The 17199-nt window shown below is 39.3% G+C and overlaps 2 protein-coding genes across 9 annotated transcripts in view; both read left to right on the top strand.

The window, feature by feature from the left end:
- Positions 1 to 12836, top strand: part of neto1l (neuropilin (NRP) and tolloid (TLL)-like 1, like) — a 63998-nt gene extending 51162 nt beyond the window's left edge. For 2 of the 8 annotated variants that reach the window (XM_068709821.1, XM_068709827.1), the window contains 3 exons: positions 2735 to 2848; positions 7254 to 7881; positions 8782 to 9813. In XM_068709821.1, coding sequence (XP_068565922.1) covers positions 2735 to 2848; positions 7254 to 7881; positions 8782 to 8842 — 803 coding nt within the window. In that variant the 3' untranslated portion in view covers positions 8843 to 9813. Of the gene's footprint in view, positions 1 to 2734; positions 2849 to 7253; positions 7882 to 8781; positions 9814 to 9854 lie in introns of those variants that run through there. The other 6 variants (XR_011102842.1, XM_068709825.1, XM_068709822.1 and 3 more) reach the window with 6 other exon arrangements.
- A 699-nt stretch (positions 12837 to 13535) lies between these two features.
- Positions 13536 to 16625, top strand: timm21 (translocase of inner mitochondrial membrane 21). Its single transcript, XM_068709493.1, has 6 exons — positions 13536 to 14095; positions 14204 to 14266; positions 14355 to 14452; positions 15527 to 15600; positions 15780 to 15885; positions 16118 to 16625. Exons 1-6 carry the CDS (start codon positions 13765 to 13767, stop codon positions 16208 to 16210), a joined length of 765 nt encoding a protein of 254 aa, XP_068565594.1. The 5' UTR covers positions 13536 to 13764; the 3' UTR covers positions 16211 to 16625.
- Positions 16626 to 17199: the final 574 nt, after the last annotated feature.

Genomic DNA, 17199 nt, shown 5'->3' with positions numbered 1-17199 from the left:
ACAGCTACTGACTCCCAGCAAGACGCTCCGATGGGGACAACAGCGTTCCCAAACGCAAAAATCCACATTTATTGTCCATGCTGTGTTCACACCTGCAGATACTACTGATCTTGCTCTGTTTCCACACACACACACACACACACACACACACACACACACACACACACACACACACACTCTTGCTATGCAGAACTACAGTGTGAGATTACCAATGTGAAGTATAAGTAAGTGAAGCCTATCTTTACCCAAGAAGCAATTATGTCTTGGGTGATAAATGTGCTCGTGTGACATCACGTCTGTCAGCATTGTTATGCCTCATCAACAGATACCCGTCTCTGGGGCTGCAGATGGAAATTTGCTCCGGCTTCACTACACACATCACTTCTCGTTTCTTGCTAAGCTTCTTTGCTGAATGCATGAAAGACTTTAAGAACAACACAGTATGCTAATGTCTGTTAACATACAGATCTTTGGGTCCTAGGATTATATCATCTCCTCGCACTTGTTATCGTGGTTACTTTGGGATTATAAAGTAGAAGTGAGGAAATTAGATCAGATTGTAGAATTGTACAGAAACGTAGAGTAGGATAGGAAACAGGGATGAATGGATGGAGATGGATGGATAGCTTTTTGGAAAATCCAGGGTTTGGATAAATTCCATGTACTGACATTTTGTTGAATGATAACAAAAGTAGTAAATGTAATGTAATCCACTTAATCAGCTGACAAAGCCCACTGTTTTTGCTCAGTAATAAATGGAAAGAGGAAGGACATCGGAAATGTATGAAGGTGCCACTCCATGTCGTGCTTTAAAAACCAATAACATACTTCCTACAGTATATTTCACTGGTAACCAGTGAAGGGAGGCCAGTGCCGGGTAGATGTGGTCTGTCTTTTTGGTGGTACCAGTGAGGATAATATGGTAATTAATTAAGGCAGGAAAATAAAAATATATTGTCAGCATTATGGGTTCAAAACAAGAATCAGCAACGCATAACCAGTAACTGACAGTATTGTCCCAAATTTGAGCAAGTGAGAGATTATGTCACTGCAAACGTGAGCGCAGAAAAAAAGCATCATTATTGTGAAAGGAAAACAACATTGACAACATCAGACAAAATACAGAGATATCATCCTCATGTTGAAGAAATAGCCTAACTACACTTGAATGGAACAAAAACACAGCTCTATAATGGTTATTTAATTAGAATCAATCATGATAACCATGTGTTGCTTCTGGCGCTTCACCATAGAAACATCTTCGCTCTTGGAGCTCACCTCGACAGAGACACCCAGACTCATTTAGGAGTTAATTTATGCTTCCAGCAGTGACTCGGGATGTTTCTGTGTGGGCAAAGGGGCACTTTTATTACAGAATGTCTTGAAATTAATTTCGCAAGAGATTAGTGTGGATCTCACTCTTCATATCGTCTTGTCTCATCCTGTGGTGTGTGGAGGAGACAGGACGCAAAAGAAGGAGTGGACTCCCTCTGCTGGTTATTAACAAAACAGTCTTTGGCATATAATGCATGAAAGAAAAAAAGAAAATGATGAGAAAGAGGCGATCAGAGATAGGGGGAGAAAATGAGAAGAGGGGTATCGGAACACACAGAGAGAGCCTGCATGACTCACGAAGTGCTGGCAAAGGCCCAGACAGGATGGGATACAGAGAGAGATAAAGATAAGTCACTCTAATTTACTGTGTTATTATTCACTTGGGATGAGTGCTGGGATGAAAACAGCCATACATTACTGAGGTAACAGTAATCCCCAGCTCTGCCACTGGCAAGCTGCTTTAGTACCCGGTGCCCGTGAGAGAGAGAGAGAGAGAGAGAGAGAGAGAGAGAGAGAGAGAGAGAGAGAGAGAGAGAGAGAGAGAGAGAGAGAGAGAGAGAGAGAGAGCACTACACTACAATGATCTAGCAGGTGACAGTAAAACGCCACTCTACACTGTAGATTAAACAGGACAAACTATCAGCATGTCGTTAGCTTCCTGTGCCACTCCTCCTCACTGTTATTGACCGTAGGACACTGATTTTACGATCATGCCTCACTGATGGGCAGCTCTGCCTCTTATGACGCGAAGGCAGCGCTGTGTCTCGGGCCACACAGGCAGAGCAGGTGCCACGATAGCTCATGTGTCTGAGGACAAGCTCGTGTTTATGGCCTGGTTTAAATTTGTGTTGACGTGGGCTGTGCACCGAGGAGAAATAAACAATGTCTTGCGTGAATATAAATTTGTTTTGGGGGTTTATTCTGTGTGCAGATGATTGCGAAATGCCACGGCTAGCTTTTTGGTCACCACACACATACAGTACGCTCACATTTCAAGAAATTCATATCCAGAAGTTGTCTCTGCAAATGTTTGAAGAGGAGGATGAGGATGAAAATTCATGAAGAACAGATGGGTTTGGGGGGGGGGGGGGGGGGGGGGGACAGATCTGATTTGAGTAATGCCCATCCAAATTTTCTTTCCTCAAAATCTGGCACACTGGGACATCTCTTCAGCTGTAAATACTGATTTGTGCTGCAGCATATCTAAAGTGTCCTACACATCTGCTGTCGTTAATGAGCGAAAAATCACTAAAAAGCAGAACTTTTCACTCAACTGTTTGTTTGTATGGCTTCTGATTAGATTACCAGTGAGTAAGTACAGGATAATGATTCAACTAAGTGAAGATAGTAGTACTTTATAATTCTGTAACTGTTGTTTTAATTTGTTTGTCCTATCCAGCTCCATGTGATGCAGATGCCTTCTTCTGTCACAGCAACATGTGCATAAACAACACCCTGGTGTGTAATGGCATGCAGAACTGTGTTTACCCCTGGGATGAGAACCAATGTAAAGGTGAGATGTTACACTTACACTAGAGATCTGTTTGAGTGTTTCAGCACCATGGAGAGCGACCGGAAAACAGAGCGGCTTGAGCCCAATACACTCCTACAAGTGCTTGTCACGACTGCTATTGGTAGGAATAGTTAAATGCATCATCCACTGATCCTGTTCTTAGTCCAGGTCTTTGTTTTCATCCTTTGAAGGTGCCCTTGTTTTACATTGTTTCCATGTCTTACGGTAAGCAAGGTCCTGTGTACTCTCTGACTTTGTGATACTGTCATTTTCTTAATTTCCTCTGTCGTTTGATCCCTCATGCACTCTGAATTTTAAAGCCACCGGATCTATACATTGATCCCCAGTGTCTCGCCGCAGGCAGCTCCATAATTTATCTGCACCTCAAACTGAGATTTTGTTATTGCAGCATCTTCGTACATGATGCTGTTCCAATAATTAGCTGAGATGTGTGAAGACATCTGCATTATACCAATTAATTAGTCTTCTGTTCCTCAGCTATTCAGCCATCACTGTATTCCAGTGGAGGGCCGTGCATTTTATACCTGAGCCTTCTGTGCTGTCCTACTACTCTTGAGTCTTCTCCTAATAAGCTCATTATGACGCCACAGCTATGGTTATTTGTTTCTAGGGGTGTAATAATACACGTATTCCTATTAAACCGTTCGGTACGAGGCTTAAGAACTGAACAATACGTTTGAATAATACTAGTGCATTTGGAAAATGCAGAAGCTTAATAAATTGTGGGAAATATAATGTTTTCGGTGGACTGCGCTCACGTAACAGACAACGGGCTTTGTGACCTTTTGAACCCAGAACAATAACAAAAAACAGCTGAGGCTGCGGCATTGCAGGTGTCTTCAGGGCGGCTAAGCTAGCGGGGAAACAACAGCCAGAACGGATTCAATTGTCCGGACAATAACCCCGCGCATGACGGGATGCTTCGTAATTAACGGACAATGCATATAGTCCAAATCAATTTAATTAAGACAATGCCAAGAAAAACTCACAAGAACCAGTCACACATATTTATATGACAACAAAGCAACAAATCAATCCAGCAACACTGCAGCGTGAGAGCACGAGCCATTCATATTATTCATAAAAACGACACGATAGACAAATGAACACAGTAGAAACGCTACTGCTGATGTAAAGACTCAAAATCAGTTAACTTAGCACAGCTGCTCTTCACTTTAAGACAAAGTCCACTCAGGTCGCTCCAAAAGTTTTCAAAAGCCCGTAGCTTGTGCGTGTCCTGTGGTGTAGCTGCCTTGGTTAGCGTAGCGTAGCTCCAAACAGCTCCAAACACCAAGAGCTCAGTTGCAAATGAAACGCATTCTTCGCCATAAAATGTGCAACGCATCCCCGCCGCTGTCATCCAGAAATACCGTTCATACAAATCCTTCTCCATGCTGGGTCAGGGCTGCTAGCTGTGGGCTTGACCGACCCTTTGATACGATGTCCAGCTTTTCTGGAAATGTCCTTCTCCAGAAATCTGTTGGTCCTCCTACAGCCATTGAGTGTTAAAAAACACAGCTAGGTAAAAAAAAAAAAAAAAAGAATCTACACCAAGCAAAATGCTAAAAATGTCATAACTTCTTACATATCTTTCAACTTGAACTCTTTCTAAACACTAAGATCTGCTAGCTAGCTTTCTGTTTGACTAAAGTCACGCTGGCCCACTGACTAATCACAGCGCACCTTAATGCAGACATACTTAGCAGGCTACCTGGGTAGCTCTGGCACGTCAAAGAATAGGCCAACATGTCAAACTAAAGATCTGATTGGTTGAAGACTATGACAATCAGCAATATCGTCCCCATATACTTTAATCTGCAAAGTCTACCTAGAGGACCTCGGGCCTCTCTCCTTACATAGAGACATAGAGGCTGAATCTGATTGGATAAGAGCTCTCATTAAAACAAGCTGTGCTGGAAGCAGCGCTGCAGGCTGGAAGCAGAGCAACACAGGAAGACAGGAGCTGTGAGAAAATAAGCTAATGGGAAGAAAATGATAATACTTGTAGTGTATTTGTGAAAAATTATTAAATTATAAAATAGCTATAACTTTGTGATTCTGTTTAGGCCAGCAGAGAAGGCTTAGCTTCTCTGCTGGCCCTGACGGCCCACCACTGGTGTATTCCAAGAGCATTTGATGAGATCTTTAGTGTCGCTCCCCTGAGCCCCCTTGCTTTGAAACTCCCACAACAATAAATACAATTTATTTTTGATGGTCGTTGCTGTTGTGCTTCACTTGCATTTAAGTTGTGTTCTAGTTTGTTTTTGCTTCAAACATAAACAATGTACACATTCACACTCTCTCCCCTGGAGGCCTAGAAGCTAGAAAAGCTGCACACAGAGATGCTACGGTATTGTAACTCCTTCTTAAGCATGGCAAATGAAAGATTGGCTCAATTAATTGAATCCTACACTGCCTATTCTTCATTTAGACTAAGATACCTTTCCACCCTACAGTCTGAGTTTGAAATTGTGCAGAACTCAGTCTGAAGAGTCCATGTTTTTCAGCCTGTTAATCTGTCTTCCACCTTCTCTCTGCACTAGAAGTAACGCATAGTGGTACTGCAGTGCCCACATTTGTCCTCATTAGTGGTAAAATGTCAAGTCTTATTCCTTTCTCCTCTACATTCCTAATGTAACCATTTGCTGTCATTGAAGCTCAGTGTGATTTCATGATCATCCAGCGTTTCAATGCCAGACCTCTCCACACACTGTTAGTCAGTCTTTGTGGGTTTCCTTCGTGATAAATACACTATAGTTATGACTCAATGTGACCTTTTGTCCATCTTTTCAATAGCTAATGGCAGTCATGGCCTTAATCTTGTACATGATGAGCTCCATTTGTTAGAGATTTCTTTACATGTGAGCTATGGTATCTCCTTTTTTGAGCTGTTGCAAAGGAAATCTTTGACCGTTTGCTAAGCCCCACCCCCCTGTTGCTATTCCTTCTAGATTTCCATTCTTGCATCTACAATGATAACTCAATGGATGCATGATATTATGCTAAAACACTGAGGCTAAAGCTAACGGGTCCGCGGCTAAAAGTCAGAATTTAGATGCTTAGTTTTTTTTAAACAGCTCACTTTTAATGTTGAAAGAAAAATAATTACATAAGCATGCACATTCAGATGAAAAATACTAGGCGCTGGACAGAACAACATATTAAAGGAGAGAAAAAATAGCATGAGTGACATTAAGGGCGCCAAGCTCTTCTTCACTTTTAATATTGCCCCAGTCCCTGTGAATTCCTTTGCGCGTACATTTTACTACCACTAGCTTCCACTTATTAACGAGCATGATAATAAGTAAACATGCCTATCTGTCTGTATCAGTCCCGCCCTCACAAGCTCAATGTTTCTTCCATTATTGTCCCCATTATAGTTTGTTTTTTTATTTATCTTTATTTCATTTGGTTAAGTCAATTGAGAATCAATTCTCATTTAGAATGACGACCTGAGGCAGCGACAGAAGGCAAGTCGATACAAGACATTAAAACCTATGCAACTAGTGCAATAAACAGACAATACACAAAATGAAAAACATCACTATGTGTTTGTTATATATACAACAATAGAGATATGTGTGTTCCAGAGAAGGACATTTAAAAGCAGGTTCAGTGATCAGAAACTATTGCATGTAATGAGTTATTAAAGGAGGAAGTTGTAGTGAAGAAGTGGAGTTTTAACATCTTTTGCAACTCATTCCAGTCACTCGAAGCGACTGAGTGACGGATTGAGTGCCGGCCAAAGGAGGTGAATTTGCTTGACCGTACATTGTGGTTACTGTTGTAGGTATTAAGTAATGAGCAGAGATATGTCTTTTTCCTTATACACAAAGAGCGTCCAACAACAGAGGGTGTCTTTTGCTGTACAGATTATAAAGCCCCCTGAGGCAACTTTGTGATTTGTGATATTGGCCTATATATTTTTTTTAAATGACTTGACTTTACTCTATGCGTGTGTGTGTGTGTGTGTGTGTGTGTGTGTGTGTGTGTGTGTGTGTGTATGTGTGTGCCTGTGTGTGTGTGTGTGTGTGTGTGTGTGTGTGTGTGTGTGTGTGTGTGTGTGTGTGTGTGTGTCAGTCAGTCAGTCAGTTAAAAAAAAGAAACCAACCAAACTCTTTATATACAAACTCTTTATAAACAGAGTATCTCTCCTACAAAAGCCCCTGAAACATCCAAAGCTTGATCAGTTGCTAAGCCATGAATTAACAACCACTGTTTGTGCGAGGGGTTCAGCCAAGGGAATAGAGTTGGTGATCATAGTTCTGTTGTCTCATTGTGATCGTTATCTTCACACGTGTTGCCAAGCATTTCAAAGAGACGTGTAGTTAATATTCTCATTAAAGTTCCCTTTCTGTTGTGATGTCTTTTTACCAATGTTCAGAGAAGAGGAAAGCCAACATCTTGGACAACCTGAACAACACAAACGGGACCATAATTGGTGTCACTTGCTGCATCGTCCTCATCCTCCTCATCGTCTCTGTCATCGTCCAGATCAAGCAGCCACGTAAAAAGTACATCCTGCGGCGGGAGGATTTTGACCCCACCATGTTCCAGGAGGTCTTTGAGCCGCCCCACTATGAGCTGTGTACTTTACGGAGCGCCACCACAGCTGCAGCGGCCTCAGCCGACTTAGTCGACCTGGCAGAAGACTTTGAGAACTACCACGCCCTTCGCCGTGCCTCCTCTCGCTGCGTCCACGATCACCACTGTGGCTCCTTCTCCAACCCCGGCTCCGCCCACATATCCCAGCTGTCCCTCAGTGGACGCGGAAGTCGCGGGAACCTGAGTGCCCGAGACGCAGCGGCCGCCACTCTGCTCACAGACCTCCCGCAGCCGCCCATGGCAGTGCGGCCCTTGCTGCCGTCCACTGGGAATCGCAGGAGCATCTTGGTCATGAAGCATAGCTACTCGCAAGAGGCAGCGGACAATGGATGCGACCTGGACGACGACCTGGAAGAAGTTCCCACCACCAGCCACCGGCTTTCACGCCATGAAAAGGCAGTACAGCGGTCAGTATCCATAGATTTCTGATGAGGAAAAACAGCAACCGTAGAGTTAACTATGGGGGATGTTTGAAATGTGTGTGGGATACTTAGGCCTACATAAATTTATGTTTTCCTCTTATTTTAGCTTTGTTCTTCCTCTTCCTCTCATTATTTTTTTTTTTAAGTATTATGATAAGCATCTTTTTTTGCATTGATCCTTGTTCTTTCTCCCCTTTCGATCATTAAAAAGGCTTTTTTTTTTCCACAAAGGGCTAAATTATGTTAGAAAATGTGCCCCCCTTCACATGTCAAGTGCTCCCTGCTAGTTTTTCAGTGATTCTTAGCGTACAACTATTTCACTCTACTGTATTTTGAGGTTTGTTGCAGCTCTTTAAGCAAATACAGACCTCATTTTAGAAGATATTCATTATTTTAGTCCAGTCCAGTTTTGACTGTTAACACAAGGGCTTGAATCTGTGCCTCGTAAAGACGACTAACTTCACTGACATGAATGCAAATTATCATAAAATATGCATTTATATTCCTAACTGTGATACTGAAATGATATGACCTATATTATATATAGCTTAACATATTGGCATGAACAAGATTTTCTATCCAAAAAATATATTTTATTGTGTACTTGCACCATGACTGCTTGAAAAATATTATATGTTTACAAAAACACTATGTGAAGGTATCAGAGTACATTTTTGGAGAAAATACGTTCCTGCATGCACTTTCTATGTGCTCTTTCCAGAGTGGTCTTTACTGTTTATTCATTTTCTACAAGTCTGCATGCGAGGCTCCCAGAGACTAGCGAAGCACTAATGACGTTTTTTGCTGTTATGTAGCACATTATGCATTCTGACCTCTCTATGCAAAAGGAATTTGATATTAAATGAAAGAGCCATGACATTTCAGGTTCTGCCTCATTGGCTCTTTGAGCAAACATGAATCAGAGTACAACACAACTAGGGTCTAAGAGACAATTTCAAGGTAAGCAACCCTATCCAACAATCCAAATCTCTATATGTTTTTGTGTAGTTACCATTTGCCCAGTCAGTATATACTTTAATGTGAGTTAGTTTTCCTTTTCTGTGATTTTTGCCCGGGTTTATATTGTTTTTTTATGTTTTTTTATTTGTTCATTTTCACCAAGATGGTTTTCTTGCTTGCAGCCATCTTGCCCTCCGACTGAGTTTGTTTGAAGTATTTTGTGATGCTTAGTTAACTGTATGTCCTCCCGAGGACATACATTGTATCACTCAGTGGACATTCATTAGCATGGACTTTTTCAATCATCTTTAGTTGAAAATGTTGTCAAATAATATGTCTAACCTCTGCACTTTTCTCCCAGTAGGCCCACAGAAAATAATTCATACCACTCATGTGAAGTCACTTGTTAAGTCCACATAAAAGCACAAATTGGAAAGCAGACGCAATCCCACGCATTCATGAAATTATTAATGATTTTTTTGCACACACTAAAGAAAGCACATAATCTCTTTGTAATTTACAAATCTTTACTGGTCACACATTCATACTAAATTCCTCAATAGTTATGCATGGTTTATGTCACTTGCAGTATTTGATTTTGTTTGGTTAATTGTGAAGCATAGTATTTATGCCTGTGTGTAACAGTTCATGTGTGTGCTCCACGGCTGTGCTTTCATGAGGTTGCAATAAGCATAAAACGATATGGTAATATGATCCTTTTAATGAATACATTTGAGATGTAAATAACCGATGAGAGGAACTTGTTCATTAAAAAGTTACATTTCAATGCAGAGTCATAGTAGTTCATGCTTGCAGCTTTATGCTTGCATAACATGGAGCAGTCACATAAAGTGCTACCTATTGTTTTGTCTTTTAATGTGTAAAGTGTGCTGTCATGTGTGTGTGTGTGTGTGTGTGTGTGTGTGTGTGTGTGTGTGTGTGTGTGTGTGTGTGTCTGCTTATGTTCTACATTATGTTGCATTGTCTCCATCATGTAGACTTCTTGAGAATAGTGCAATCCTGGATCAGTACGAACGGGCGTCACTCACATATGAAAAAGCGGAGCAGAGATTTACACCAGCATGATGATGATGATGATGATGATGAAGGGACACTTTGACGGAAGGATATTGAATATGTATTCATGTGCAAAGATGAACACAAAGGACTAGATGAAATGCTGTGAAGCGCATCAGCTCTGTGCGTACTGTAGTCAGCCCAGATTTTATGTCTCACTGGAAAGAGATGGATCTTTAGAATGATCATGATTACTGATTATTGATTATTAAACTTTAAATTTGGGATGTTAGTCAGAAACATATCTGTCATAGTCATTGATTTCTCGTTGATAACTAAATTAATGTGATCAAACATCTTCATGTTTATTTCTAAGCATGTATTTTTCAAATGAATAGCACACATGTTATGATTTTTATCGCAACCTATAGATGCTTGCAGTTTTTCAAATCTAGGAAGATTTATTTTATTAGTGAAAATTTGAATTGATTACTAACCTTAATACATTTAAAGCTGTTGGAATACCCAGAAGCAGTTTAATTTGGATAACAGTTCAAAGCCGAGATGTGAGGCTTGTGCATGCGTCTTTTGTATCCATTAAACATTAACCTACTAACATTAAAATATGAAAAGCCCCCCATCTACTAATACATAAGTCGTAGGACATAGAGAGTAGTGGAAAAAAGCATCTTCAAAATGAATTAATTGCACTGCATGCTGTTGCTAATCCAAATCATTGGGTGAAGATAATTGCGCAAATGAATTTAACCATTTTCATTTTCCACACTTTAAAACTCCCTTTTAAATACGTTTGCTAACTTTCTGACAGACATATTTATTTTGACAAAGATTTTTTTTTCTGGCAAACACATTTACTTCAAGTCTGTTTGTCTTCTAACTCTCTTCTACTGTAGGAGCTTAATATCTTTGTATTAAGACAGACTTTTATACTAGTACAAATTGAAAGGATGATTTTTACAGTTACTCAAATTATCTTTCAGGGCTGGTTTTACTGATGCTTTGTAAAATAAATGACAATAAAGCTTCTCCTTTTTTCTTTTTTTATTGGCTTTTGGTCAACAGTTCCTTCATCTTTCAGTGTGTCCTCAAACTGTCAACACACGATATCCATGTCTCACCTTCATAAATAGATAGATGTTTGTTTATTTGTTGTGGCTGATTTGCTTTAGTAGAAGACCCAAACCAAAAAGATTTATTTCACCAAGCAGGACAATAAAATCAGTCCTAGAAGGTTCAAATAATCACAGGTAACTGACAGACAAGTTAAGGGACTTTTTGTGTTTGTCCTTATGAGGTGGACCCCATATATACTGCAGAAGGGACGGATCAGCCTCTCACTCTAATAACGCTCACTGTTGGCAGGATGCTTTTGTAGGAAACACAACCTTTAACATATGGAAGGAGAGAACAGTAGATCAGCTGTGAGCACAATGAGAAACTAGTCGCACTCACTCGCATATGACATCGTTTTTCTCACACTTTTGTCATTGTCTGAGTTCCAATTTTCTTCTTACTGTCTCTGTTTTTCTGGTGTTTACCATCTATGTGTACATTATTTTCTGTATTCAATGTCATGTATGTATTATTTACATCCATGCTCTCCTTTTCCTCCATACACACACAATCACACACAGATCCGTATGTCTGCACATACTGAATAAAATGTCTCTTTTCTATACTGGCATTGCTCTCATGTCTGTGTGTTGTCCCTCTCTGTTTTATTGTTTTGCCAACACTTCTGTCATAGATATTTAAAAAGCGGTCGAAACAGCTCACACAAATACTCATCTCTTCCTCTCTTCTTTACTCTCTCCTGAACACACACACAAAGTCACAAACTCATCTTCCCATATATAGATGGAGGCAGACAGCTGAGTAATTAAGTAAGTCTGAACCAATTTGATCACAAGCAGCAGATGAGAAAAGTGTAGGGCCCAGAACAGACTTAAAGTAATAGTGTTTTTATTTCTCTGCAGATACATCAGACAGATGCAGCATCACTCCTCTGCATCTTGCCAAGTTTGACAGCATTCGAAGCTAAGGTTTAACTCCCTTGCGTCTTGAGTGAACCGTTGCCCTGTGCAACTTTACCAATGTAGAGATTTGTGATGAGAAAAAAAAAAAAAGATTTGTGGTGTACGCAAGTTTTTCTTCTTTGCTTTGGGACCGCAGAAGTGCATTTTCCCCGTAACTGTGCTCCACCGGAGGCTGGGATTGACGAGCGGTGGAACACTGATGATATCTGATACGGGACTGAAACTTTGTTTTGTTTTTTTTAAATAGAGTACCTTTAATGTAAAGTTGTTCTTGGAGAAAAAAAAATAATCAGGTTTTTTAAAATCATTTTCATGTTACCATCAAAATATGAAATTGCATATTTCAGCTGCTGATTTCACATTATATTTCTTATTTTGATGTAATTTCTTTACAGTAGAGTATCAGGTTGTTTTTATATCCAAACAAGTAGAGAACGCCTTGTTGAGAAGACAAACAACTGAATGTTTAAAATAAAGTGATGTTAAACTTCATTAATTGGTGCAGAGGCCAATACGTGATTCTACTGACCCATCAACTAACATTTATTTATTCCCATTTCACAGATGTCTGAACATGAATTACTTACTTTATCTTTGTCAAACTTAATTTCATTGTGGTGTTTTTTTTTTTTTTAACTCGTTGGCATATTCATTTGATAACAGAAAATGCTGGACAGAATGTTTTCAATAAACTGATGTTTACTGATTTTATTGTGATGATTTATTTTGTCAGTAACATATGCTTTTCTATTCTATTCTCTTCAGGGCATTGAGGATATACTTAGGTCATGAACTCAGTATTTCTTCTGGAAATTTGTAGGTTTTAACAACCGAGTTTATATTAAACAGTTTAAAAAATTCAGAACACAGGGTGTATATTTTACATGCTGATCCCTGTATTTAGATTAGACCAGATTAAGTACTTTATACTTAAACATGACTACTTTTACACCAATAAACAAAAATAAAAGGGTTTAGTATTACCTACTGATTTTAACACAAATCACGATCTTTTCCTAAACCTTTGTATTTGTGTTGTTAAAATTGAATAAAGTTGTTTAAATATACTTATTTCAACCCAAACCACAATCTTTACCTAAACCTAACCAAGTAGTTGTGTTGCCTAAACAGGTTGTGCACTGCAGGGGCTTGTGCAGATGCACGGATCACTCTTGTTGCTGTATGAGAACTGATGAAAAACAACTTTTTGTAAGATTTTACATGAACCGTTGTATGCGGATATGTTGAAAAAATAGGCATGTTGACAGACTTTCATATCAAGTTAAAATGTTATCATATGTCAATATTTTGTTCTGATATAAGAAACATTTTATCAAATGGAACCAAATCGTATTGTTTTGTTTGTTTTCTCAACAATGTTTCTTTTAAAGAAGCCCGTTTTTATACCTTTCATTATTTGTATGCTTCTAACTACTATTCATAATGCCATGACTGTATACTTACCTGTCTGTGAACGTGTGTATATTGTTTTCTGTAAATATAAGGGCGAGCGACAGTTGGTGCTACATTAAAAACTCCGTCTCCCATGAATCCCAACGTGCGTGACGTCAAAATTACGCGCATAAGGCATGCGAAGTAGCACGACTGACATTTGACATAGACCAGCACAGTAGCGTCATGTCCAAGTCACCTGAGTAGGTTAGTTAGAGTTGTAAGTTGTGCATTCATGACGAATAATAAGTCACTTTGTATTATTTTAGCCTGCAGAAGGTGCATGCTAGTTTTTCACAGCTATTGCTAGCTGTCGACCGCGCTAAAGTAACACACACTCCGGTTGCTAGCTGGCTGTGCTTCTCTCACAGAGGACGTAATCATGGCTTACACGCAGATACTGAAAGCCCTGCTGCACCGGAATCTACAACAGACCGCGACACAGTACTGCGGGCTGAAATGTAAAGTCACGCAAGTCAGCTTGCTCATCCACGCGCACAGGACAGTGTCGACGATCTCGAGACTGACCTTCCACAGAAGAGTCGAGGCTCCGTCGTCTGTCTTTCCAGTGCTGGGCGGCTTGACTCAAGCGCAGACACGGAGGCGTATCTCGCTCGATTCTACAGCCAGAAACCAAAGCAGCCCCGAAGAGAGAGACAGGTCGGTCTCCAGGTACCAGAGTGGGACCCCAAAGCCTTCAGCGGCACAGAAAGGTGAGCAAGCCAGTGACATGCAGATGACTTCTGTGTCCTCTTTTCTGCATATAAAGTACCAAACTGTTGACTGATTGTCTAATAACTCCTACCCTCACTATCCTCCAGTGAAAGAAGCTGGCAGAGACTTCACCTACTTGATAGTTGTAGTCATTGGGCTCGGGGTCACAGGTGACTACAACCTCACATTTCATCTCATTTTTAAGTCAAATAATGCGAACGGGGCAGTGACGTGTGTTATTCTGCGCACGTGTTTCAGGTGGGCTGTTGTATGTGGTGTTCCAAGAGCTGTTTTCCTCCTCAAGTCCAAATAAAGTCTATGGGAAAGCCTTCAACAAAGTCAAGTTAGACCCAGAGGTAAGGAAGGGATCACATGTTGCTGAGGCCAAACACTGTGTCTCTACCCAACAGTTTAATAATCATCCATAATAATCATCATCCAAAAGTATATGAAGGTAGATTTGTGTCTTTATTACGCAAACAAAAAAATATGTTTTGAAAGCAAATTTCTCGAACTGCAATCAAAAATCAAGTTTGTAAGTGAAAATATATAAACTGAGAATAAATTATTTGTTAGTTTTGCTTATGAAACTATAATTTTTGGTTGCAAAACAAAAACCTTTGCTTTCAAAACGAAAAGCTACGGTTTCAAAACGAAAAGCTACGGTTTCAAAACCAAAACCAAAACGTAAAGCTACGAGTTGAGTTTGGATGTAGTGGGCGGGGCATACGCTGCTGAATGAGCCAGGAGTTTCTATTGGTGGGTTCGACTTACGTTACATGCACGCAGAAAGTGAAGCTTCATGTCAACAACACCTCATGTCGTTCTTTAAAAAAAGAGACTCTACGACACTAACAACATGAAAACAAAGTGAAGTGCTAACAGAGCAATATAATGTCAACTTACCTCCATGCCGCTCATCACAGTAACCTCTACAGTGGAAGTAGATGCCGGGATCCAAGTCGAACCCACCAATAGAAACTCCTGGCTCATTCAGCAGCGTATGCCCCGCCCACTACGTCCAAATTCAACTCGTAGCTTTACGTTTTGGCTTTGGTTTTGAAACCGTAGCTTTTGGTTTTGAAACCGTAGCTTTTCGTTTTGAAACCGTAGCTTTTCGTTTTGAAAGCAAAGGTTTTTGTTTTGCAACCAAAAATTATAGTTTCATAAGCAAAACTAACAAATAATTTATTCTCAGTTAATATATTTTCACTTACAAACTTGATTTTTGATTGCAGTGCGAGAAATTTGCTTTCAAAACATATTTTTTTTGTTTGCGTAATAAAGACACAAATCTACCTTCATAAAAGTACACGACTATACTGTAGACGTTGCACTGAATGCTTGAATTTATCGTGACAATTATTGGATTGTGTGTTGTAGTTTATGTTACCTATTCAAAAAAGCATGTTTGTGTATTGAATATGTAGGTGATTGGTGCATTTGGGGAGCCAATCAAGTGTTATGGGGAGACAACCCGTCGAGGAAGGAGGCAGCAAGTCAGGTGGGTATTTTGCTACTACTGTATGTGTGAGCTGTTTATTATTAGTATAAGAGGGAATGAATAAGTTGCACAATTCAGTGCAGAGTTTTAAATAGATGGTGTTATTCATAAATCTGTGTGGTAGTAGTGATGATGTATCCTGTTTGTTTATCTTTGTTTGTTTGTGTTTCCACATTAAGTCATCTGGAGTACCTGAAGGATGGACTGAAGCATTTGAGACTGAAGTTTTACATCGAGGGCTCCGAGCCACGCCTCAAAGGAACTGTGCACTCCGAGTCAAAAGAGGTTGGTATTTGCCTTTTTGTAAAAATGCAGTTTATGAAATGGATGGGACATACCAAAGCAGTACCGCTCATGTTTAGCTATACCAATGTTTAACAATTGTAATTCCACATCTGACAGCAGAGATTAAATGTACAGTGATGATAATTAGACCGTTATTTTGATGTTTTGTTTTTTTTACTTGTATCCACCAAGTTGAGATTCTGTTTTAACTTTTTATTTTTTTATTTCACAGAATCCTGAAACTGGAAAATATGAGTTCCGTTACATATTTGTGGAAGTAGATACCTACCCAAGACGGACCATCATTGTGGAAGATAACAGATAAGGAAGATAATGGACTCATAAGTGTCTCTTCACTGAAAAAGCATTGTGAAAATGTGACGAATGTGTTTGTGGTATTGAACAAATAGCTGAAGATTTACTGTAAATGTAACTTTAATTTACTATTACAACTTGTAATAAACATCAACAATTTTGGCTGACTTTAACTTTGCCACAACAATGGAGCATTTGGTGAAGAGCTTTTCACTGGAAATGACAATTATCTCGTTTGTGTTATTGTTTAATAAATAATACACATGAGCTACAAATATTTTTTTTGACTAAATGACTACAAGATTACCTGACTTTTGTAATAACCTGCAATCAAAGATGCTATTAAATTGTTAGAAACATGTTGTCTGTTATGTGCTTGAATATATATTTTTCAGTGTTTGATAAAACTATTGATTTCTCTATGATCGATCTTTCAGCTTTATTGAATTAAAGTGCTGTGTGAGATCTCTGTCATTTTAGAAACCTTAAAAATATTGAGGATTTCTTTTATTCTGCTTAGAAATAACCTCAGTCAATGACACACCCTGTATAGTCTGATAGGCCTGCTTCTCTTCAATTTACATCTTTTGTTTACTAGATAATTATGTATGTTGTAGTCCTTTTGAAATGGTAAATTGCATTACAAAACACTGACCACTAGATAGAGGCAAAGAGTCGCGAGATAGCATCAACCTCATATGACCTTTTACTTTATATTTTATAATTTACATTTTACATCCATTTGAATGAGTTCTTTTAAATAGTTTCTCAATATATATTTGAAGGTATCGCGGGTAAACACTGAACCTCTGATTTGACCTATTTTATGGGAGTCAGGTTAATTTCGCCTCTGACTGAATGTATTTTTGATAAATAGATATTTATGTATGATAAAAAAGACATGTTTAATCAAATATATTTTTATGATTTGGTCTTATTTTCATCCTTTTTGTCAGACGAAGTTATGGTACCTTATAGATCCTCGGAAATATCATTTAT

This window comes from Cebidichthys violaceus, unplaced genomic scaffold (genome assembly GCF_023349555.1).
Source record: "Cebidichthys violaceus isolate CVI_PGR_0920_01 unplaced genomic scaffold, fCebVio1.0.p SCAF_15, whole genome shotgun sequence".
Classification (NCBI taxonomy): Eukaryota; Metazoa; Chordata; class Actinopteri; order Perciformes; family Stichaeidae; genus Cebidichthys; species Cebidichthys violaceus.
Note: the sequence above shows the minus strand (reverse complement) of the source record. Positions and strands in the feature narration are given on the sequence as shown.

Excerpts from the sequence above, each read along its gene's own strand:
- timm21 (XM_068709493.1), top strand. The coding sequence starts at position 13,765 with ATGGCTTACACGCAGATACTGAAAGCCCTGCTGCACCGGAATCTACAA. Across the intron at positions 15,601-15,779 it reads GGAAGGAGGCAGCAAGTCAG|TCATCTGGAGTACCTGAAGG; the intron begins GTGGGTATTTTG and ends TTCCACATTAAG. Across the intron at positions 15,886-16,117 it reads TGCACTCCGAGTCAAAAGAG|AATCCTGAAACTGGAAAATA; the intron begins GTTGGTATTTGC and ends TTTATTTCACAG.